The sequence below is a fragment of the Bos indicus x Bos taurus genome, chromosome 22 (assembly GCF_003369695.1).
Source record: "Bos indicus x Bos taurus breed Angus x Brahman F1 hybrid chromosome 22, Bos_hybrid_MaternalHap_v2.0, whole genome shotgun sequence".
Lineage (NCBI taxonomy): Eukaryota > Metazoa > Chordata > Mammalia > Artiodactyla > Bovidae > Bos > Bos indicus x Bos taurus.
Window position 1 is genome coordinate 37403807 of NC_040097.1, and position 25249 is coordinate 37429055.

The 25249-nt window shown below is 39.1% G+C and overlaps 1 protein-coding gene across 7 annotated transcripts in view; it reads left to right on the forward strand.

Annotated features, from left to right (window-relative positions):
* Window positions 1–25249, forward strand: part of CNTN4 (contactin 4) — a 1026598-nt gene that overhangs the window by 857826 nt on the left and 143523 nt on the right. For all 7 annotated transcript variants that reach the window (XM_027522789.1, XM_027522788.1, XM_027522787.1 and 4 more), the window contains one exon: window positions 8330–8480. In XM_027522789.1, the coding sequence (XP_027378590.1) occupies window positions 8330–8480 (151 nt within the window). The remainder of the gene's footprint in view (window positions 1–8329; window positions 8481–25249) is intronic.

Genomic DNA, 25249 nt, shown 5'->3' on the forward strand with positions numbered 1-25249 from the left:
CAGGTTAAGAAGTAACAGTTAGAACAGGACATGGAACAACAGACTGGTTCCAAATTGGGAAAGCAGTACGTCAAGGCTGTGTATTGTCACCCAGCTTATTTAACTTATATACAGAGTACATCATGTGAAATGCTGGGCTGGATGAGGCACAAGCTGGAATCAAGATTGCTGGAAAAAATATCAATAACCTCAAATATGCAGATGACACCACCCCCTTATGGCAGAAAGCGAAGAACTAAACAGTCTCTTGATGAAAGTGAAAGAGGAGAATGAGAAAGCTGGCTTAAAATTCAACATTCAAAAAATGAAGATCATGGCATCCAGTCCAATCACTTCATGGCAAATCGGTGGGGAAACAATGGAAACAGTGACAGAATTTATTTTCTTGGGCTCCAAAATCACTGCAAATAGTGACTGCAGCCATAAAATTAAAAGACACTTGCTCCTTGGAAGAAAAGCTATGACCAACCTAGACAGCATATTAAAAAGCAGAATGATTACTTCGCCAACAAAATTCTGTCTAGTAAAGTCTATGGGTTTTCCAGTAGTCATGTATGGATGTGAGAGCTGGACTATAAAGAAAGCTGAGCACCAAAGGATTGATGCTTTTGATCTGTGGTGTTCGAGAAGGCTCTTGAGTCAAGGAGATCCAAGCAGTCAATCCTAAAGGAAATCACTCCTGAATATTCATTGGAAGGACTGATGCTGAAGCTGAAGCTTCAATTCTTTGGCCACCTGATGCAAAGAACTGACTCATTGGAGAAGACCCTGTTTCTGGGAAAGATTGAAGGCAGGAGGAGAAGGGACAACAGAGGATGAGATGGTTGGATGACATCACTGACTTGATGGACATGTTTGAGCAAATTCCAGGAGTTGGTGAAGGAAAGAGAAGCCTGGTGTGCTGCAGTCCATGGGGTCTTAAAGAGTCAGACACAACTGTGTGAGTGAACTGAACGGACCTGATAACATCCTCCCTACCAACTAGTCCTTGGTAGAGACTCCAGGACTCTTTATTCCTTAATAACCCAGGAATGATTCCAATGGGTAGAAGTTCTGTTGCTCTAATTGATCAGATCAGAAGGTAATAGGTTTTTCTATGGTATTGATTCTCAGACTCTACCATGCATCAGAACTGTTTGGAAGGCTCATTAAAACACACAAAGCTGAGCCCTACCTCCAGAATTTCTGACATAGTAGTTCTTGAGAGGGGCCTGAGGGTTTGCACTTCAAATAAGTTTCCAGGTGACACTGCTCTGGTTCAACCCTGCACTTGGAAAATCAGAAATTGGCAAGCTCAAAACGCAAGTTCTTTGGTGTTCTATTTTGCTTGGAGAGTCAGTTGTTAACCATCTACCATCACACCAGTTCACATGGTGAAAGAGTACAGCCATGTATACCTGTGGCGGATTCATTTTGATATTTGGCAAAACTAATACAATTATGTAAAGTTTAAAAATAAAATTAGAAAAAAAAAAGAAAAAAAAAAACAAAACACTGAGCTTCCCAAATAAAAACATTAATTAAGAAAAAAAAAAAGAGTACAGCCAGTACTCTATACCTGCCAGTTATGGGGGGCTGGCTGTATTCATTGTAGCCTGCTATTTAAATGAGGTACTTAAGCATCCATGGATTTTGGTACCTGGAACCAGTCTCTCCATGGCTATTGGATTTTCAGGGACAAGTGTACAGATAGCCTGAATTGTTTCTTGGATAATCCTGCTTCATTTGACTGAGGTCCAACTCCAGAGAGGATGGAGTGTCCTGTACATAGGCCATGAAGTTCAAGAAGTCGTTGATATCCAGGTGAAGCATCATGAGAAGGGTATTTCCTGTCTTGAACTGAATTCCTGAGTTCTCTCCTACAACATACATTAATTCAGCATATATTAATTGAACATCTACTTTGTGCAAGGACTGTGCTAGGTCCAAGATCCCTGATTCATAGTCTTTGCCTTCCAGGAACTGATGACCTAATAATTACTACTAATGGGTGCTACCATTTTGTAACCACTGGAATTCCAGAGTTCTCATAGTTCAATGACTCTCTTCTGTCAATTAAACAACTATTTTGATCTCATAACAAAGTTACTCAATCAAATATAACACTGTAGCACCACACACTACTTTCACAAATTTGTATGAGTGTTCAAGACATTACACCAAATAAAATGAAATATCTCTAACTTGCACTAATGTAGGAAGTTCAGAGTGCTTACAGTTACAGATATTAAAAAATGCTTAAAAAAATAAAAAAATGCTTCCTGTGTTATTATCTTCATACAGATAGAGCTGCTCAAGGAAGGTTAACAAGGGTTTAGCAGTTGAAGCTTTTAAAACATATAAGAATGATTTTCTGCTGCTGCTGCTGCTAAGTCACTTCAGTCGTGTCCGACTCTGTGCGACCCCAGAGATGGCAGCTCACCAGGCTCCCCCATCCCTGGGATCCTCCAGGCAAGAACACTGGAGTGGGTTGCCATTTCCTTCTCCAATGCATGAAACTGAAAAGTGAAAGTGAAGTCGCTCAGTCGTGTCCGACTTTAGCGACCCCATGGACTGTAGCCCACCAGGCTCCTCCGTCCATGGGATTTTCCAGGCAAAAGTACTGGAGTGGGATGCCATTGCCTTCTCCGGAATGATTTTCAATCAACGTGTTAATTGCTGTGTAAGAAATGATGTTCTAAAATGCCTTTAAAATATTTTTCCTTGAATAAGAAAGTATCTACCCTCGTTTACCCAATGAGAGCTTGGCTTTCAAACCTTCATAAAAAGAAAAAAGGGCTTTTAAAATTTTATATTGGAGTATAGGTGATTAACAATATTGTGTTAGTTTCAAGGTATAGCAAAGGGGTTCAGTTATACATGAATCTATTCTTTTTCAAATTCTCTTCCCATTTAGGTTGTTATGTAACATTGAACAGAGTTCCTGTACTATACTGCAAGTCCTTGTTTATTGTCCATTGTTAATACAACAGTGTGTACATGTCAATCCCCCACACTAAAAAAAAGAAAAAAAAGGGCTAATCCTACTTGTTGGCAGTGATACTGTTGAAAGATCTTGAAATGGTTTCTATGCTTAAAAAGCATTCATCAGTTATCATAGTGCCTGAAATGTCAACAGTAGAGATGAATTTGTCTTGCACACCCACATGGTTGAGATATAACTACTCAGCAATAGAAAGGAATCACTGTTAATACATTCAGCAACCTGGGTGGATCTCAATAGCATTATGCCAACTGAAAAAAGAAATCTCTCAAAAAAAATCATAATGTATGATTTTATGGATACAAAATGTATGCATTTTTTATATTCTCAAAATGACAAAACTGTAGAGTTGGAATACTGATTGGTGGGTCGCCGGACACGACTGAAGTGACTTAGCAGCAGCAGGCATAGGGAGTACAGAAGGGGGTTGGATGTACCTCTAAAATGATAGCATGAGAGAGATCTTTGTAATGATGGAAGAGTTCTATATCTTTATTTCAGTGGTAGTTACAAGTGAAAGTACTTGATAAAATAAGACAGAACTCTACACACCTTATCCATGATTAGGTTCCTTGTAATGTTGTACTGGGGTCACAAATATTGTATATTAACGCATATATATGGAATCTAGAAAAATGATACTAATGAACCTATTTGCTGGGCAGGAATAGAGTCATAGAGAACATTGTGGACACAGTGGGGAAAGGGGGGAGTGGGAGTAGCAGTGAAACATACACATTACCCCATGTAAAATCCAAAGCTACTGGGAAGTTGCTGTATAGCACAGGGATCTCAGCTCAGTGCTGTGTGATGACCTAGAGAGATGGGGTGGGATTGGGGGGAGGTTCAAAAAGGAGTGGACACACTTATACTTATGGCTGATTCACGTTGTATGGCAGAAACCAACACAACATTGTAAAGCAATTATCCTCCAATTACTGAAAAAAAAAATGTAACCATTGGGGAAACTGAGTGAAAGATACAATGGACCTCTCTGAATTATCTTTGCAACTTCTTGTGAATCTGTAATTATTTCAAAATAAAAAGGATTTTTTTGTTTTCACACAAAACTGTATTTCTTTTCAGCTTAAAATTCTCTAAAATGTCCAGGTAGCTCCTTTGAATCTGCCTGCAATGTGGGAGACCCAGGTTTGATCCCTCGGTCAGGAAGATCCCCTGGAGAAGGGTATGGCACCCACTCCAGTATTGTTGCCTGGAGAACCCCATGGACAGAGGAGCCTGGTCCATGGGTCACAGGGAGTTGGGCACAACTGAGCAACTAACACACACACACAAAATGGAAATAGTGGAAATAGCAGAGGAGAAGAGTAGGTAGAAAGAATTTACTCTGGAAAAATATTGAAGCGCTTTGTGTACAATACAGGTATTTTATTTAATCTTAAACCTTGTGACTGTAAATATTATTAGTTTGGTTTAATAATAACTTTCCCCAAAGAGCAGAAGCCCATAAACAAGAGCAACCATGATAGGAGGAGCCTGGGGGGAACAGGACATTCAGCAAATTAGACCAAAGCCAGCAGCAGTGACTATTAGAGTCTTAGAAGGAGCACATCATGGTAATCCTAGAATAGAAAACTCTGACTTCAGAGATTGTTGGGTGTTTCCTTTTGAATGTCATCCCCAATCAGAGAGACTGATTTTGCATCAGCCGTTCTGAAATGATGGACCTAGAGAGAAGACTATCTCCACTGTAGCCAGTCTTCTAGCTACCTACCCAGCAAGGCAGGCGAAGTTTGGGGTTTTAATTTCTGATACCAGCATTATCTCCTCAGGGGTGGCCATACTTGAATGAATGCATTTACTCGAGCTTTATTTTCTATGGGATGATGAGGTAATAGTTAAAGGTAATAGAAAAAGGTTAAAATAATATGAAATTCTGAACTTCTGAAAGGGTCAGCCTTAATAGTCCCTGTCAACTGGCAGTGATCCCAGTGGTGTGTCTGCAGATTTATAGACCAGACACACGTAATTATCCTTTCCTTTAATAACAGAGTAAAACATCACACCCATCTATTTCCCAGGTGGGACTGCTACTGCACATTCCGTTATACAGTTATCATTCTCAGCAACTCTCTTGAGAAATGATCCTAGGGCACAACCTCAGTTTTCAAGTGTTCTGTAGGCCACTTAAAATATCCTTGACATGTGACCAAGAGTCATTTAATTAAGTGAAAGCAAACAGTGGAGAATTGCATAGAAGGTTTCTCTCAGCCGGATGCTTCTCCTAGGTAATGTAATATTAATATGTTAAAGATCATTGAAAAATAATAAAAAGTCGCATTGCCCACAGGGACGAGGTCCTGTAGTGTGACTTATTCCAACACTGGGAGTGCAGTGCCCCCTAGTAGTTCCTGTAAGAAACGTGTCCTCAGAGTGCATTAGATTTAGCAAATGAGGAGCTCCCAGAATTGGCACTACTCTCAGGCTCAAGTGGGTAATTTGACAATTGGTTTTATCTTTTCTGAACCATTAGGAACCCACTGAAGTTTCACCTTGAATGTGCACTAATTTTGTCCAGTACCAACAAAGGCTGGATTCTAACAATGCCCTAATAGGACCTTATCAATAACTCTTAAAAATCTGATTCTCTGTGAATATCAAATTAAACAGCCTCCTTTTGCTTTGCCCTCAAGCCTCTCCTGAGCTGAAGGTTGAGAATCAGAATAAATATAGGGGGCAGACACAGAAAGCGTCATCCCACAAGCTTGAGGGCATCTCAGGTATGAAAGATGGCCACAGAACGGCAGAATATTAAGAAATCCTTTGATGGGTCAAGTATACAAAAACAGACGAAGGTCTGACAATTTTCCTGCGAAAACACTGCAGCTTATAGTGGCAACTGATAGATTTATAGAGTTAGATAAAACTAGAAGTAAATTTAAGCAAGTTGAATAAACAAGGAGAACAGATATACATTTATATTTCCTTTTTTTGTTGTTGTTAGTGAAAGACATTCAAAGGCAGTCTTATCTCTAGGATATCCAAAAGATAATAGGCACGTACATAGTACAGCACAAATGCCTTTGAAAGTGGAATGTGCATTTTCTGCCTTCTGTGTGGCCGATATCATGCTTTTCAAAGCCTGTAAAAGCAATATATAGTTTTTTGACAAATACACCCATGTGTTGTGCACGGTTTGATTTATGTAAACTCATTTCAAATGCAGTTGCAGAATTCCTCCTGAACAGATGAAAAATGTCTGCCTAAAGTGATAAAAATATATGTGTGTAGAAAGATATAGTTTTAAGAAGGAATTTTTATATGTTAACAGATTTGTAACTCTATTTCACACAATACCCTTTTTTAAAAAAGGCTTCTAGAGACTTGTTTTTTTTCCACATTACTGTGTCAGTTCAGGTGTTTCCATAAGATGGGAGTGAGTCTATTCTGCTGTAAGAACCTTTGTGTGTTGAAAATTAGCATGTGTGGGAGTGGTGAATGGAGAAATGAGATCAGTATAACAGATGCTTGCTTTGTCCATGCATTTCACTAGTTCCAGCAACCAAGAACAAAGCCCACTAACTCAGGTCAACACAAGGCTAGTCAAGGCAGATAGCTTACTGACTGTGTCTCATTTAGCCCATATTCTTCCTCTTGACTCAGTTTTGGCTATGTTTCAACAGGACTGTGTTTAAGAGTGTGGCTCTCCTGAGCCTTTCTGCACTTTGTACTTGTTTTATAGTTTACCATTCTCAGCTCTTTGCTTTCCTGGCTTCCTTGTTTCACCAAGCTGTGTTCATATATATATACACACACACTGAAGTCCTGATTTGTTTTGTTTGTTTGTTTTTTGTAGTGTTTATCTATTAGGAATTTCAGCTGTCTTTTTAATCATGCTGACATATTTACTAGAATGATTATTGTTTTTGTTAGTATTCCTGTTACATAAATATTGAGTAGGTCTGTCCTGACCTTATATTTCTCAGAACCCTATAATTTTCATTGTGTAATTTTGCAGATCATACAGGGAATGCATTTATCTCATTATAAGCACAAGCATTTGTACTTGCAGTCTCTTTATTAATTGCATTTATCATTATGGAATTACTCTTTGAATTATAGACTTCCCTCATGAATCCAAGGCACATGGATTGAAGTATCAGTTGCCCACTAGATTCATTTATTTAATTTAACCTTCACTAAGTAAAGCCAGCCCCATGTATACATTACAACACCCCATTAAAAAGTAACCTTCCCATCTTTCTTTCTTTCTGTACACTGAAAATATTTTCATAACAGAAGCACTTAATGAAGGTTTAACTTGCTTCTGCTGAAACCTTTTATTTTTTAATCACTAACATATAGTTTGTGTGCATTTAAAAAAGTTGATCCCCATCCTCCCCACCCACATACATACATACTCATTCCCTGTACTCTTCTAAGTAGTTTGTGGCTAGTATTTATATTTAAATTTCACATTCAACATGGTATGAAATTGTAAATTCCATCAAGTCAAGCTACAATGAGTCAGGGATTTTTGATATGATAACAGCTCACAACAGATCCTAAAACATTAGTGCAATTAATGCAGAAGGAAATGGAAAATTTTCAGAAAGGTTTCTTTTATATTTCTTTAAGAATATAGAGGAATATCTTTTGTTTTAAGAAGGAAATTATTTAATGTTATTTCCATGTAACTACATATTTGGTGTCAACGTGAATGATTTTTTTAGAATATTGGTAGCAAGCACGGAATAAAGTTTTCTAAGAGCAAGTCACAATTTATCCTGCAAGAACCAGGCATTGAATTAGGCAGTGATAGTGGAAAGCTGATCTAAGTCATTATTTTTAAGGAGGAGCTCACAGAGGGTGATGCTTAGACATTTCAGCACATCCTCTTATTTCAGCACATCCTCTTACGGAGACCTGCTCAGAGTGCTGTGAGAGAGAACAAAGGCAGTAACCGTCAAGGAAGGGGTGCTTTCACCTACACAATCAGAAAAGTGCCTTATGGGCTTTTGTTTCATCTTTCCCTTTTGCTACTGTAAAACTTAAAAAATTTTCTTCATCTGAACATAGAGTAGTTTTCGTAAAGAATCCCTCACTATGTATAGTTTTAGAATAGCGTATATTTTGATCTTCATGTTGGAGTTTACCAAATTCATCAAGCTGTACACTTTCAATGGGTACATTTTACTGTATACAAACTACAGCTCAACTTTTCGTAAATCCACCAAAACTTCCAGTATTACTCCTGTACTTCAGAAAAATGCAACTTCCTCCCTTTGATGTAATAAGTGCATTACAGAAAGAAAAACTTTAAAGAATGATCTAGTGGATTTTTTCTTCCATAATAATTATTTCATTTTCTGTATTCTCTTCCAGCTGTAGGTCCAGATTTTTCAAGAACCCTCTTAAAAAGGGTAACTCTTGTCAAAGTGGGAGGTGAAGTTGTCATTGAGTGTAAGCCAAAGGCTTCTCCGAAACCGGTCCACACCTGGAAGAAAGGAAGGGACGTATTAAAAGAAAATGAAAGGTATTATCTTGAAATATTTTAACTATGTGGTTAACCCATAATAATTTATAGGTCTGTTGTTAACAGTCCAAGAGGGAAGAATTTATGATCTGCTCTGCATGAACTAAATGTTAATCAAAGAGCTGAAGCTTTGGGAAAGAGTGGTAAATTAGCAGGTCTTGATAGTAAGATTCTAGAAAGCCTTTCTTGCACAGGTAGACCACATGACCCCACATGTTGAAGGCTGTTGGAGTTGCCCAAAGATGTGCAACTGGAAATACCTTTTTTAATTTTAGCTTAAAATTTATTTGTAGGTTTGCCCATCTTTCTCCATTCTTTTAATACCTTGTTTTTTCCCCATAAACAAGTAATTCCAGCTCTTCTTTGCTATGGCAACCCCTCAAATATTTGGCAGTGTCTAGTATGTCTCTTGTTAATCTCTCCCTTTTTGTGAAACCATCTTTAATTCCAGAACTCATTTTCAAATAACATGGCTTTTATTATTTTAATCATGTCTTTTTAAGAACTCTATTTCAAACTTATTTTTGAAAAGTTTTTTTTTCTTTCTCATATCGAAACTCTTCAAATGTGTGTTTCCTATTATACATGAATTATGTTTATAATGCATGTTCTTTTATCCAGTGTAATTATATGGGTTGTTTGGGGGTTTAGGTCATATTGTGACAAATAGCAGGTATCTCTTAAGACCTTTTCTTGGCTGTCACCTCTGTAAAATATCTCCCACCCCTTTCTGTAATCTACTCAGATCTGTTGGAAAATGGTAATTGTGCATGAGTCTGTCATGCATAAGATAACATTTACCAGCTGTATACATAATGATTTTAATTGATGCTAAAGGTCAAGTACTCAAAGATGTCATGGGGAAGCCTGCAAAAATGTGTGCGTATCAACTTTAACACCTGTACACCTTTGGATTTACATATGCAAAGTAGATCATCACACTGATGATGTTGTCCTTATTAATGATTTTTGCAAACACGATATGGTTTATAGAGGGTGTATTCATACATAGTAAATGCATAATATGTGTCTCTTTCTGATTTCTGTTATATCAAGAAAGTGGTATAGTTTACTGATTACTGACCTGACATTCAAATCTGGAGCCAAAGTTGGAACTTGAGAGCACAGTTTCTTGTTTTATGTACCATGTACATTATTAGATTAAGGCTACATTTTACAAGTTTTAATATACCATTAATATGAAGAAAACTATTTTAAAATAATATGAAAAATAGATATATGAATGAGTGTGGTTTGAATAACATGGAAGATCAATCCAGGAGAGGCTAATAAAATTTGCTGCTTTCACAAGCAACCTACAGTGTCTTAAAACAAAAGGAAATTTCTCATCCACACTGCATGCCCACCAGAGGTCTGCTGGGGGCCTTGCTGCTCTCTAAAGCCTAAGCTGGTAGAATAGCACTCTCTGGAACATTTAAATTGCAGATGGAAAGAAAGAAAGACAGTGAAGTCGCTCAGTCATGTCCAACCCTTTGCGACCCCATGGACTATAGCCCGCCAGGCTCCTTGGTCCATGGGATTCTCCAGGCAAGAATACTGGAGTGGGTTGCCATTTCCTTCTCCAGGGGATCTTCCCAACCTAGGGATCAAACCCAGGTCTCCTGTATTGCAGGCAGATGCTTTATCCTCTGAGCCACCAGGGAAGACAGAAAAGAGGGTGGTAAACATGTGAAGTGAAGCACTTCTTTTTGCTCATGTTTTGGTGGCCAAAAGAAGTCACTTGGCTCTTCCCAAATTCAACCCAACAGGGAAATTCAGTCTTTCTGTGTGCCTAGAAGAAAAAGGACACCCTAACTTTTTTAACAGTAATAATGATCGCTCAACATGACTATAATTTAATCATTGATACAGGTTGTTTAAATTAACTTTGGGAAAATGATATACCAAGAATTACTTTTAATAAGTGAATTTGACTTCTTCTACCATTTGACTTACCACAAAGCTTATCCCTCTCCAACTTTTAAATTTTTTCTTCTAACTTGATTGATAGGGTTCAGATATAGCCTCAACATTGCTATGGCACTACAGGTATCTTTAAAGCAAGGAAACTCCCCATCATTACTCAGGTCCTGGTCTTTATCACCTCCACCTCCACCATCACCAGGCACGACCCAAACTGTCAGTGTTAGCACTTTTTATCCCCATAGGTGCTGTGTCCTCACTGTTCTCTTTCTCAGTTCCACCTCTCTCACAGTGTATTAAACAGATAGATTGATTTTCATCATGAAAATGAATTCAAAAGCTGACCAGGTGTAATTTATTTTTTATTTTTTTTAACAAAGCATGCATTTCTTTTTTACTTAATTTATTTGGCTGCACCGGTCTTAGTTGGAGCACACGGGATCTTTGATCTTGTTGCCTCATGCGGGATCTTTCAGTTGAAGCATGCAAATTCTTAGTTGTGGCAAGTGGGATCTAGTTCCCTGACCAGGGATCGAACCCAGGCCCCCTGAATTGGGAGCTTGGAGTTTTAGCCACTAAACCACCAGGGAAGTCCCTGGCCAGGTATAATTTAAAGGTGAATGTGGGGACTTCAGTGTGTGTCCCATCCTTGGGAGACACTTACCCCTCAAGTCTAGCATATTTTTGCCACCAGATGGAAATACAGGTCCAGTGCCTCTCCACCTTCTCATTTTTCAAGGGAAACTAGAAACATGGGATTTAAGTTGAGCTATCTTAAGTTTTAAATGTCAGTAATTGTTTTTTTTTTTTTTAAATTTAATGTTAGAACAGTATGGGCCACACATCCATGGACCAAGTTTACTCCATGCGCTGCTGGAGTGCGAGAAAGATAAACTCAACTGAACTTCCTGTAATTTCTGAAAAGGGTAAAAAATAAGAAAGATATTACTGATATTTCCTTGTTGACGGAGAAGAAATTCTGCCATTTTCCTCTGCCTTTTTGATAAATGAGAAACATAAGTAAGTGGATAAATGAAGAAAAGCAATCATATATAGGATTCATAAATGAAAAGTTTAGAATTCCTATTTTAGAGAAGGACTGACATTGCTAGAACAACACAAAAGGAAAAGCTTGTTGACTATGTACAGTGTTGAGTAATAGCTTCCAATATGCGGACTTGTAGTTCTCTTTTGAGATGTGGAATCCTAAGAATGAAAAGGCAAGCCATTAACATTTGAATGATTTTTTTAAAATTTTGTTGAAGTATAGGTGGTTTACAATATAACATAACATGCTTAGTCACTCAGTCATATCCAACTCTTTGTGACCCTATGGACTGTAGCCCGCCAAGCTCCTCTATCTATGGGATTGTCCAGGCAAGAATGTTTAAGTCGGTAGCCTTTCCCTTGTGTTAGGGGGTTGCATTTATTTCTTCTGTATAGCAAAGTGATTTAGTTATACATACTCTTTTTCATATTCTTTTCCATTATGGCTTATCACAGGATATTATGGTTTATCACAGAATATAATTCCCTGTGCTATGCAGTAGGACCTTGTGTTTTATCCATCCTATATATAATAGTTTATCTCTGCTAATCCCACACCCTCATTCCTTCCCTCGCCTGCCCACTCTCCCTCTTAGCAACTATAAGTGTGTTCTCTGTGAGTTTCTTTTTATTTCACAGATATGTCAGTGTATCAGATTTTAGATTCTACATATAAGTGATACCATGTTTTATTTGTCTTTCTCTTTCTGACTTACTTCACTTAGTATGATAATCTCTAGGTTCATCCATGTTGCTGCAAATGGCATTGTTTCATTCTTTTTGATGGTTGAGTAATATTCCATAGTGTGTATGTGTGTGCCACATCTTTTTTCAAAAAAGTATTTTATTTATTTATTTGGCTGAGCTGGGTCTTAGTTGTGGCAGGTGGGATCTTCGGTCTTCTTGTGGTGTGCACATTCTTTTTAGTTGCGGCATGCTAACTCTTGGTTGCAGCATATGTGATCTAGTTAGCTGGCCAGGGATTGAATCCGGGCTCCCTGCATTGGGAATGTAAAGTCTTCACCACTGGACCACCAGGGAAGTTCCCATAGCATGTCTTCTTTTTCCATTCTTCTGTTAATGAACACAGATTGTTTCCCTTTCCTGGCTGTTGGAAGTAGCACTACTAGTGAACAAAGGGGTGCATGTATCTTTCTGAATTACAGTTTTGTCTGGGTATATGCCCAAGGGTTGAATTGCTGGAACATACAATAAGTCTATTTTTTTTTTTGAGGACCCTCCATACCGTTTTCTGTAGTGGCTGCCCCAATTTACATTCCCACCAACAGTGTAGGTGGGCTGCCTTTTCTCCACATCCTCTCCAGCATTTGTTATTTGTAGACTTTTGAATGATGGCCTTTAACATTTGAATAAGAGATGATTAATCTCAATTATGGAATATTGCTATAAACCAAGTTTCAGTGGAACAAAATTTATGATCAAGCACCACTTTTTATTAACATTCTCCCTAGAGCTTATGGTTTGACTTAGCCAAACACTACTTAAGTGATGTTTAATTTTAAATTTAGCTAATCAGCTGCCTGCAAATGAGTTTACAATAAAAGTATAAGAAGAAACATTTTTTTAAATGTTTACATTTTGATCTTATTCAAATTGTGGTGTTATAGTTACCTCAATGGGTATGGATTCAGAAATACTAGTTTAATGTTAACATGTGAACAATTTTTAAAATACTTTTATATGTGCTTATTTTGGTTTTTAAAGGCTTTAGGGATTTAAATCATATTTACACTGGCCTTATATATATTAAACCAATCATCTAAATGAAAGATTTAATCTTTAATTTTTATAACTTCGTTATTGTGTAGGCAGTATATCCATAAGCATAAATATATATTTTTTGTTTTCTTGTATATTTATCCAGCTATCAGAGTAAAGGCAATATCAGGCATTTAAAACAGAGATGGTTTGTCACAAAGACCCAAGTACATTAGTTTTCAGGAGAGGCCTCTACTCACCACCAAAGCAGTGGAATTATTTGGATTCGTTGAGCAATTAAGCCATGTAACTGAAAAAGGTTGATAATTTTGTTTACTGTTTCTGGACAGAATGCATTTGAGGCAGATGAGATTGATCTATTACAAACAAAAACATCAAAATTCAGAAATGACAGAATCATTAATAAAAACCTAGGCTTCTAGAATCATAAGGAGATATGAAACCAACTCACATGGAGTCTTCTGGTTGCAAGTGACAGAAACCCAACTCAGAACTGGCTTCAGGAGCAAAAGGAGTTCACTGGCTCCACACTTGAGAAGACCAGGGCCAGGCTGGGTCTCGAGGTGTGCCTGGGTTCAGGAGCTCACACAGTGACGGTGGGACTGGGTGGCTGGCTTCCTCTCTCACTGGTGTCTTCCTCTACTTTGGCTCCATTTTCTGATGGGCTCTCCTCTCCTGTTGGTAGGATGGCCGCTGGTTTCCCTCTTTCCCTCTTTTCTAACTTCTCACAACTGCAGAATAGATGCTTATGGCATGGGATAAACCTGCCTTGGTCAGTGATCTTCCCTGAACCAGTGACATTCAAGGGGATGTGATGCACTGATCAGAAGGACATGATCATATGCCATCCTAAGAGGCACTTGGGGAAGCTCCACCTAAGACCTTGAGGACTGAGAATGGGACAGGGGTTTCCCCAAAGAAGCATAGGGTCCTACAACCAGAAGAAGAGTAAGTGGACAGGCAACAGTGTCCAATTCCTACCCTAGTCATGGAGCTCAGCTTCCATTCCCAGACAGGGAACCCCACAACGGATGGACTTCACCATCCCTGGTTATGTCTAACATGAGGACCTGACTAATTTTTAGAGTATTTCCTCATAACCAATATCCTTGTAATTTCCATTCATTGTTTCTTGCTTTGCTTTCTGAAGTTATATTAAGAAAAAATCTAATTCTCTTCCACCATGCCTCTTCCCTTTATATACCGACATGCTATTCTCAAGTCACCTTTCAATTATTTCCCAAGTCCAAATCTTGATGTTCTTCGTATCATGTTATTTGACATCTCTTACTGTCGTAAACGTTTCTTTCAATGTCTTTCTGAAAGCAAGAATTAAATCTGCCATTCAGAATTAAAACAATATTAATAAGGGAATAAGTATCTTGAACTCTGTAGCAAAGATTGATGATTATTATTACACTGTGTCCCTAAAGAGGAAAAAAACATCTTCAGTTAGCTTAGATTAGTAAGGCAAACAAGTGTACATCATAGAAAAACCACTCCTTCCCAATGATTATTTTGAACAATTAACTTAGTGCTTAAAGGGGTAAATCTAGTTGTCTGGAAAATTCACTTAGAGAAAATATTTTATTTCTCATTGAAGCTGAAGAAATTAGTGAAATGTTACTTTAGTTAGCCATGTGTAAATAAAGACTTCTTATTCTTACTCATGTTTAAGAATGTCTCTCTTTCCTTTTAAATGTTAGGCTAATACATTATGTCAAGCTAATGGATAATAATTAAGTATAGATATACCACTGAATGTTTCCAGAAAGAATCTGAAACTTACAGCCTGCATCTCACAGGCATGGTTTCAGAACAACAGCAGGACTATTCTGCCAAACTAGCCGAGCCGACATAGATTTCGATCAATGAACAAAGCATTCATTCGGTGCTTGCCATATGTTGAGCCCTTTGCCTGGCACTGAGAGAGAGAAGGAGGAGACATAAACCCAGCCCTCAAGATGCTCTTAGATTAGTGCACGGGCCCAGCAGCAAAATAACAATGTGTTTTTCAATCATAGATGATGTATTTAGAAGGATCATTGGATTTGTAGGCCAACAATAGATTGCAGAAGCCTTGAATTCGATGTCTGTAGAGTTTAGGCTTGAACTTCCAGAGAAAATAGAAAGATTTTATGCAAGAGAGTGCACCGTCATATGCGTGCTGCAGAAGGGTTGCTCTGCTTGCAACATGGAGAAAGAATCAGAGTAGAACAAGATTAGGAACACAGAGAGACCACTTTCAGGCAGTATGCTAAAATGAAAACCAAAAGGACTTCAGTGTCTCTCCTGATAGTATAGGAGGGAAGACAGATTTTTTTTTTTTAACTTAAATGACTTATTAAGCAGAAATATTTTTAAAAGAAGGAAGGAAAAAAGAAAGTGACTCCTAAGATGCTAACTTGAGCAGCTGGTAGATGGCAGAGCTATTGACCACAGTACTGAGAAGAGAAAACTAAGTTTGAGAGGAGAAGATAAAGAAATGAGTATTAACATGTGAAATCTGAGGTGCCTTCAAGTGGTGATGTCACATTCAGATTGGAATTCAAATTCAATGTCACTTTCTCAGCAAAGATTTTTCCCTCAAACCTATTTCAAATTGTAAACACCACCACCATCCTCTTCTCATGCTTTATAATTTTCATAGTTCTTACTACCTTCTAACATGCTGCATGCTTGCCTTTTTTCTATTATCTGTCTTCCCCACTTTCCATTTAATCGTAATGTAAATTCCATGAAGACAGAGACTGGTAAGTGTGTGTGTGTGTCTGTGTGTGTGTGTGTGTGTCTGTGTGTGTCTGTGTGTGTGTCTTAAACAATAAAAAGTTAGTATCTTATAGCCCTGGAGGTCATAAGTCAGAAATTATTCTCCTTGCATTAAAATAACACATTTCTTTCAATGTCTTTCTGAAAGCCAAAATTAAATCTGCCATTTGGAATCAAAATAGTATTGATAAAGAAATAAATAGTCTTATTATATCCTTAAGTAATGCATTCCTTCTGGAGGTTCTAGGGGAGAATCAGTGTGTGGCTTTCTAGAAATCACCTGCATTCCTTGGCTCATAGCCCCCTCCTCCATCATTGGAGCTAGCAAAGCGAGTCCAGTCCGTTAGAGTCCTCACATCAGATCACTTCACCCTCCTCTTCTACTTTGAGGTTACTTCGTGGTTACCAGGGGCCCTTTGTGTTTTGTCCCTTTCTGTAATGCTAGCACCTAGGATGGTGCCTGGTACAGACTAAGTGTTCAGTGAATGAATGTCCAACAGGAAATGTGGGTCTGAGCTCGGGAGAGTAAAGACAGAGACCCAGATGTCACCAGTTGACAAGAAGCTGTGGAGTGGATAAGCACACCCAGAGAGTTGTGTAGAATGAGAACACCTGTGAATCAAAGAAAGGACCCTTGAGGAATGGCCACATGCAAAAAGTGGGTGGGAGCAGAGCACACTGGGAGGGGGATTAAGAGATGTGGGAGAACCTAGGAAACAGAAACCAAGGGAGCAGAAAGGTTCAAGAAGGAGCAAGTGCTTGCTGCTTCCAAGAGATGACAAAATAATGGCTCAAAGATGACCACTGCAGTGAGGAACCTTAACATCAATCACCTCAGGGGAGCACTTTGAGGCCACTGTGGACATGTTTCAGAGACACAGTGAAATGGTACAATCGTCCATATTCTTAGGCATTTCTTCCCAGACTGAACACATGTTTAGGCCCACAGTACAATCAGGTCGAATCTAACATTCTGTGAGACTGTTCATACCAAAGAGGAATAAAATTCCTGTGTCTTGACTAAAAACCCCACAGTCTTCTGCCACGGTGGAATTAGATCATGGCCCTACTAATTTGCCTCTCTTCGCAGAAGTCTTTGGAAGAGTTGAAATTCATGTAATATGTGGAAGAAGCTCTAAGCACAGGGCAGCAAAACTCTACATTGTATATAAGTTGTGAAACCCTGGTCTAAAGATACTGGCGACCTGGGAGGCAGAGCACATGGGATGGCAGGTATTTGCCCAGAAGGTTGATCGAATCCTTGCGTGGGAAAGAAAGTTTATTGCTGCAGGCATTCTGTTTCTCTTCTGGAGGCAGAGTGTCTATATATGTGCTCTTAATGAGAAACCCGTCCTCAGGATATCTCTTACAGTTGCTGCAGAGCCATATAGCTCTGTTATTAGGAATTCTGCCCTGGGGAGCAATTATGTTATTGCAATAATTAGAGGCAGTTCATCTCCATAATAATGGAAATCCTGCCTTGGAGGCAAAACAACATCAAAGCAACTCGAGCATCATTGCTCTAGATAGAATCTGTTGCCCCGCTTATTGGTAATACTATTTCATTTTAATTTTGCATCTGTAGTCATGGAAATAGACTGAGCTTATCTTGCTCTCCAATTCAGACTTGGAACTTTTCTCCCTTTCCTTCCGTTTGTCTCTCCTAGAGCCATGCATAAAATAGTTACAACTTTGAGCTCCCCTGAAGAGTCATTGCAGAAGAGTTTAGAGACATTTGTTTTTTAAATGTGTGTTAATGGTACACAGACCCTGTCCTGTGGAGACTCTGTAAATTTAGCTCTCAGTCACCGGTCTTTTTTGCCTCAGTATAGTTATATCTTGTTGTGTTACGATCAGGAATTAAAGTGATGTCCAAATTCAGGCAGAAGCTACCTACCACCTGTTCTATTCATGTGCTCGTGGTTATTGGTTATGCCTAAGGATATGCTGGCAAGAGAACTGAATTTTTATATGGAAGTATTTAAAATTAGGTTCCCAATCTAAAGGCAACACCTGATGATAAAATCCTTCCGGGTTTCTTCAGCATTGATTCTTTTTTGTCGGTCAGTCCCCTGCCCCTGTCCTACTTTCTGCCCTTATTATCTTGTGTATGGACTTTGCAGCTGTTCAGCTAACCTCTTAACGGGTTTGTTTGGAACCAGCCTGTACTCAAATCTTTCACAATATGAAACTTCCCGTATCACAACCCCGATTAATTAAATTCAATAAACATTTGTCACACACTTCCTTTGAACAGATTCATTTGAGCTTATGAACAACCTATATATGTATAAAACAACATATGTGTATATACTTCCCAGGAGGCGCTAGTGCTAAAGAATCTGCCTGCAATGCAGGAGACCCTGGTTCATCTCAGAGTCTGGAAGATCCCCTGGAGGAGGCAATGAAAACCCACTCCAGTATTCTTGCCTGTAGAATCCCATGGATAGAGGAGCCTAGTGGGCTACAGTCCATGGGGGTCACAACGAGTAGGACACGTCTGAGCATCTGAGCCACGTGAACAACCTAATTTAAATCTGAGTTCTACAGGTGCCATTTAAAAAGGGACAGAATTTCTACAATGGTTTAAAGGAAAGAGACTATTCATCTTTTAAAGGTATGATTTTTTTTAACAGTATATAAAATATCATTCTGTAGTCTCAACACACATATGCATATCCATATTTTGATAGACATGCAAAGAATAAGCCTGGGAGAATCTCCACTAAAATGTTAACAGTGATTTCCCTAGAAGTTGGGACTGTGGATTTCTTTCTCCTTCCTGTTTTCCTTCCTTCCTTCCCTCCCTCCCTTCTTCCTTCCTTATTCCTTCCCTCCCTCCCTTCCTTATAAATTTTGTGTTTGTGAGTTTGATTATTTTATTAATGTTTATTTCCCATAATAGTCTGAAATGCCCATGAGTAACGATGCCATGTGTGTTTGAGCACGAGTGCCCCCGACTCCTGGGAGACCCCAAATTCGGTATGCAGACTACTGCTGGGCTGACTGCATTAGGACCAACAGAACTACATTTAAAAATACAGAATCCCACTCTGTCGCCAAAGATTCTCTCTAAGGAATTCTGAGGTGAGACCCAGGAGTCTGAATTTTGTTTTGAATTCTTGCACATGATTTTAATGCAAAGCCAGGTATGACACTGTATTAGTGGTTTCCCATTAGCCTCAGAGCAGACAGTCCATCACATAATCAGCAAGACCCTACACTGGTCAGGCTCCTGCCGTCCTTTCCCCACTGTTCTTTCTTACTCTTCCCTCAACCTGACTTCTTGAGCTGTGTGGACCTCCTGTCAGTTCTTCAAATGCCCTTATTCTTCCTGCTACCAACTTTTCAACACACTATTCTTTCTCCCCCAAACTCTCTTACCCAGGGCTTGACAACCTACAGCCCCCCAGCCACATCCAGCCAGCCCCCCATGTGTGTTTGCGCAACCTGCAAGCTTGAGAATGGTGTTACATTTTCACATGGTAAGACAAAAATAAAAAAGGAAACGAATTTTACAACTATCAAAATGAGATGAAATTCAAATTTCAGAGTCTACAAATAAAGTTTTATTGGACACAGCCCCATACTATTCTTGAACAAATTGTCTAGGCTGCTTTTGTGCTCCAGTGGGACAGGGTTGAGTAGTTGCAACAGAAACCACCTGGCCTGCAAAGCCTTGAATATTTACAATCTGACTGTTTACAGGAAAAAAAAAATCTCTCCCTCCATCCATCTCACAGCATGTTTTTGGCTCCTCTGTCCATGGAATTCTCCAGGCAAGAATACTGGAGTGGGTTGCCATTCCCTTCTCCAGGGGATCTTCCAGACCCAGGCGTTGAACCCTGCATTGCAGGTGGACTCTTTACCATCTAAGTTACCAGGGAAAATGGCCACTTCTATGGAGTCCATGAAATGCAAATTGAAGAGGGAATAAATTAGGTTGAAAATCTGAATGCTGTCCCTTCTGTTTCAGTGGCTCCCAAATGTCACTCAAGGAAACTTCTTTTCAGGTCCCCAAAGCCTTGCACTCCCTGGAGAAATCAGCCAGGGGAGCTTTCAAGGTGAAGACACGAAAGGTGAGGGGCAACGAGGGTGGAAAATACATATCTGATCCTCTTCCCCAAATTTCTAGAAAATAAGTAAAAGAATGAAGCAATGGGAGCTCTTCACCCCAGGTTGAGGATCTGTGGTTTTATACTGACTGTGGTTTTGCAGAGGGCTTTTTATTTTAATTTGGTGATTATAAAAATGATTTTTACAATGATAAATTGCCTTGTGCAGTTGAAAGAAGAGAGAGAAGATAGAAATCCCAAGACTCACTTCCTAAGTTTTATACAATTCAGCTATTATGACAGAATCTACACACATGAAACAACTTGGAAACCACCAGTGAAGTACAAATTAACATAATATCTTCCAAACAGAGCTAGGTGACGGTGCTTAGGGAATACACAGAGAAGAGACTCTTCGAGTCAGGCAGGGTCTGCCAGAATTGGCTTCCAACAGGAAGTGAGTTTAAGCAGTTGTGAAAGAACGTGGTCCACACAGGGCTGCAGAGGGGGAAGCAGGAGGTCTCTGTGTAGGGGCTCGTGTCTGTGCAAGATGAAGGGACAGACATGAGCAAGTCAAGAGGGATCCAGCCAAGTGGGAAACTGGGTGTCAGTCGAGTTTAGATGGAAGAAATGGAAGAATAATTGGTAGGGAAATGCTTCAGACTTTTCAACAAGAGATGATTAACACTTTGAAATAATGTTGACAGATATAAAATAATAGTGACAGAAAGGCTGTGAGTCAGCTTGGCTCTGAAGAAGCTCCGAAATCTCTAGTTATTAAGTTGAAATGAGGCTTTGATCTCCTTTTATGTCACTAGCACCTTCATGAATAAACCTTGAGCTTTGGGAACTGCTGGGGATTCAGGATACTGATTACCTTGGCTCTTTTCCTGTATTTCCTGGTTCTCTTGTGGCCATCACTTCTCTCCCTTTTTTGAGTAATAATATTACCTAGCTATTTTTCAGTCTTTACTGTGCCCTCTGCTAAACACTTTATATACGTTTTCTTTTAGTCTTCAGAAAAACATTACAAGATCAGCCCTATTATGAACCCCATTCTTAGATAAGGTAACGTGAGCTCAGAGAGGGTATTCACTCTACCTGAGGTTGCAGAGTTTGGTAATATTAGGGCTGGTGTTCAAATCCATGTCTCACTTATTCCAGAAACTCTGTACCAGCTTTGTCTGAGGAAGGAATGAGCATTAGGTGCTTCTCTCTACTTTAAGAGAGCATGGAATCTTGTGGTAAGTCAATAAGTGAAAGTGTTAGTCGCTCAGTCGTGTCCAACTCTTTGCAACCCCATGGACTCCTCTGTCCATGGGATTTTTCCAGGCAAGAATACTGGAGTGGGTTGCCATTTCCTTCTCCAGGGGATCTTCCCAACCCAGGGATCGAACCCAGGTCTCCCACATTGCAGGCAGATTCTTTACCATCTGAGCCACCAGGGAAGCTCAAGTCAATCCATTATTAGTAAAAATAAAACTCTGCTTTCATTACCTCCCTTTTCAAACTGGAAAATTGCTGACATCTTTAATATGGATAAGTTGTCCAGAAGCAACCTTTACTGTTAGCTCATTTCATATTTTCAGTAATAAATTGGCAGCCTTCAGATCCATGGTTTCCTAGTTTCCTGAGGAAAGGAGGCATAATGGTCTGATTTCAGGGCTGGGTTAAAACCATGTAAGCCCCTTGGAGAAGAGGTAAATTAAGTCCTTGAACTACCTCAGCACTGCCTTTGTGCAGAGAAAATAGCTCTGCATCATCAAATGGATTTAAGTGATCATGAAAACATTCAAACCAAAGTGGCATGTAATTAAGAGCAATTAGAACTGAAGTGATGTGACTGGATATTAAAACCAGAAAGGCAGTGTTTGTTCCTTCTCAGTAGAGACAAGGCAGATAAATGTGGGTTCCTCCTAACTTTGTCATCTCTAGAAATAGAATCTGCTAGACTGTGCGGATGTTATGTAAATATTGAAGGTCTAGTATCATGTACTATGTTTGACCCTCTATTTCTGTAGTGGAGTTTTATCCTCATATTTCAGTCACAGATATGCCAGAGTTAATTAGATCTCTACTAGTAAATATCCATCATGGTGTTTCTAAATCCCTTTTGCCAAATGATCTAATTAGAGCAACACTTGGCTTTCTGTATAATTACAACATATGGCACCTAGAGGGTACATATAGTAGAATTATAGGTTGCTTGATGAGAAATCCAGGTGGTGGATAAAAGACTCTATTAAACAAAGTTGCTGTGTGTGTGCATGTGTGTCTGTGTTGTAATGTATACAATTCCTCCACCTCTCCCCAGAATAATAAATATGTTGTAATTCAACTGTCCTGCCCACATGAGACATAATTATATCCTAGAATAGACGTTTTAAATTTTTAAGTAAAACAAATTATGGATAGTATTATCGTAAATTATTTAACCCTCCATACCTCTAAAAATTACCATGTGTATTAGCTCAGCAATGCTAGAAGCAGCTCTATGTAAGAGGAGTTATTCGATGGGATGTGTTCTTCCATCCAGGCAAGATAACCTGCTCAAATGACTGCAAAATATGTAGCAAAAATACTACTGAATCCTTTGACCAATGATAAAAAGGGATTTTTATTATCTGCTTATTATCTCTGAAAGTAGACTAACCGCCTGGGTAGATGATGAGTTCAGTGTTATTGTGTTGAATTTGAAAGGCTTTACATGCAGAGGTATCCTGGACCCCTCTTGGATGGGCTCCTAAGAGTCAGTGGGACATATCTTTTCCTAGACCACATTCACTGATGTCATTGATGACATTGACCATGGTGGGAGTATTTACACCATGGAAAGTGGTATACATCGGGACATTCTTTTCCATAGAGAGCCAGTTGTTAAACACTTACCAACATGTCATTACTTGCTGGGACATAACACAGTTTAGAGTTGGCAATGCTAGTTTGGGGTTCGTGGGAGAGATTAAGACCAGATAAATTATCTTCTTTGAAGTGATAAGAGTGAGTAAGTTTCACTGAGAAAAAAAAATGGGAAAACAAAAGAGATCTGATCTGGATAGATTCTTCTGAACTGTGACAAGTGTGTGAAAGAGAAAAAAAAAATCATAAGAAAGCTAAGAAACTGGAGTGTTGGTAAGAAAGTATGGGTGTCGAAAATGACAGCATTTGACATTGTCAGGTATCTTTGAGAGGTTTTAAAGCATGAGGACCTCCCTAACATAGTGTGCAGGGAACTCTGCTCAATGTTATGTTGGAGCCTGGATGGGAAGGGAGTTTGGGGGAGAATGGATACATGTATATGTCTGGCCAAGCTCCTTTGCTGTCTACCTGAGACTGTCACAACATTGTTAATGGGTTATACTCCAATATAAAATAAAAAGTTAAAAAAGAAAGAAGACCTCAAACTATATTTTGAGAGGAGATAATGAAGTCAAAAATAACCTTGAAAGTAGAACTTTCGATAAAAGTTCTACTGGCTGGATCTGAAGTTGGATGTAGTAACTGATTTTTGCTGGTATCAAATAGTGAAAAGAGGAATATCAGATATACTGGAGAGGAGCAACTTGTTTGTGGCAAGAATCTTATTAGAATGGAGGACATTGGGACATCTTTATAGCCTGAGGGGCTCACACAAAGGTGAAGAAGGAGTTAACAGTGTAAGAGAGGGAGATATTCTCAAGGAAACAGGAGGGTATTGGACCTGAAATCAATTATTATGGGAAAGAAGGATGTACCTGTCTTCTCTGACTTTGGGGAGAAAGAGAGGGTGGGTGAGGGCACAGAGAAGGAAGTATAAAGAGGGAGTTGAGAGATTCCATATAATATGGCCTTGACCATGATCTTGATAAAATGAGAGTCAGAGTCATCTATGAAAGCTTGAGCATGGTGGGAGGCGGGGATTGTATGCCTGAGAAAAAGAGATGCCTGAACTGTCACCTATGGTCAATGTGACAGAAATTAGATAAGATTTGGATTGTGCTTTTGATATTTTTCAGTTGCTTCTGCACACATTGACTTTCCCATGTATTGATTTGCTCTAAAGGGTTTTATTCCAAAAGAGGTAGTTTGTTCCAAAGGATGCATAAAATTGTTTCAGAAAAAAATGAAACTGCCTGCTCTTAACACCAAGAAAAATGTTTTTTAGGTGAATTCAATATGTTCTGACTCAGAAGAAAAAACAACGCACTTTATTTTTTATTTTTTATTTTTTTAACAACGCACTTTAAAATGATTATCCCCCGTTGTCATTTTCTCAAGGACTCACACACCTTCAGTCACCCCTGCTCTTTCCTTCATTATCAAACTCTCCCTCCTCTTTCACTTTCTGTTGGATCTTCTGGTCAGTGCATCTTCATCTTTCTCATCCACTTTGCGCTCCCCTGCTTCCACCCTGTCCCAGGATAATCCCACCTCCTCCCATGGCTTTAAACTCACCATCTGTACTAGGAACTCCCAAATGTACATCTTCAGTGCAGGACTGAATGATTTGAGCTCAACATGCCTCAAACAGAACTCATTCTAGCCACCAACATGCACCCTAAAACCTGTTCTTCTCCTACTTGCACCATCTACCTCTGGTCACTCCAGTCAGAAATCTAGAATCATCTTTGATTCCCTCTTTCAACATCACATGTATCCAGTGTATTAGTACATTTTGGTGAATCTACTTCCAAAGGATATATAGACTTTGCCTCCTTTCCATCTGCTTTTCCTGTGCCCTCACTCAACCACCATCATCTCCTGTTGGACTATTCCAGTTATTGTTGTTTAGTTGCTGAGTCATGTCTGACTCTTTATGACCCTATGAACTGTAGCCCACCAGGCTCCTCTGTCCATGGGATTTCTCAAGCAAGAATACTGGAGTGGGTTGTCATTTCCTTCTCCAGAGGATCTTCTCAACCCAGGGATGGAACCCACTTTTCCTGCATTGACAGATGGGTTCTTTACCACTGAGCCACCAACCCTTAACTATTCCTGTCTACATGTCAAAGATGGAGAAAGCTTGATAAAAGCTAGCTACAGATACTCTCAAGTTTTTCCTGACATATTTTTCCACAAGGGTGTTAGTCATTACAACTGAATAGCTAAATCAAAAGCAGACCAGCTATTTTTTTTATATGAAATAAAGGCATGAATAACTCAGGCCTACAATTAACCAAGGAAGAACAGTACTTTATTCCTGGTTCCTCTGATGTGAAGAAACTGAAAGTTCAAGCACAGTTCAAGAATACACAC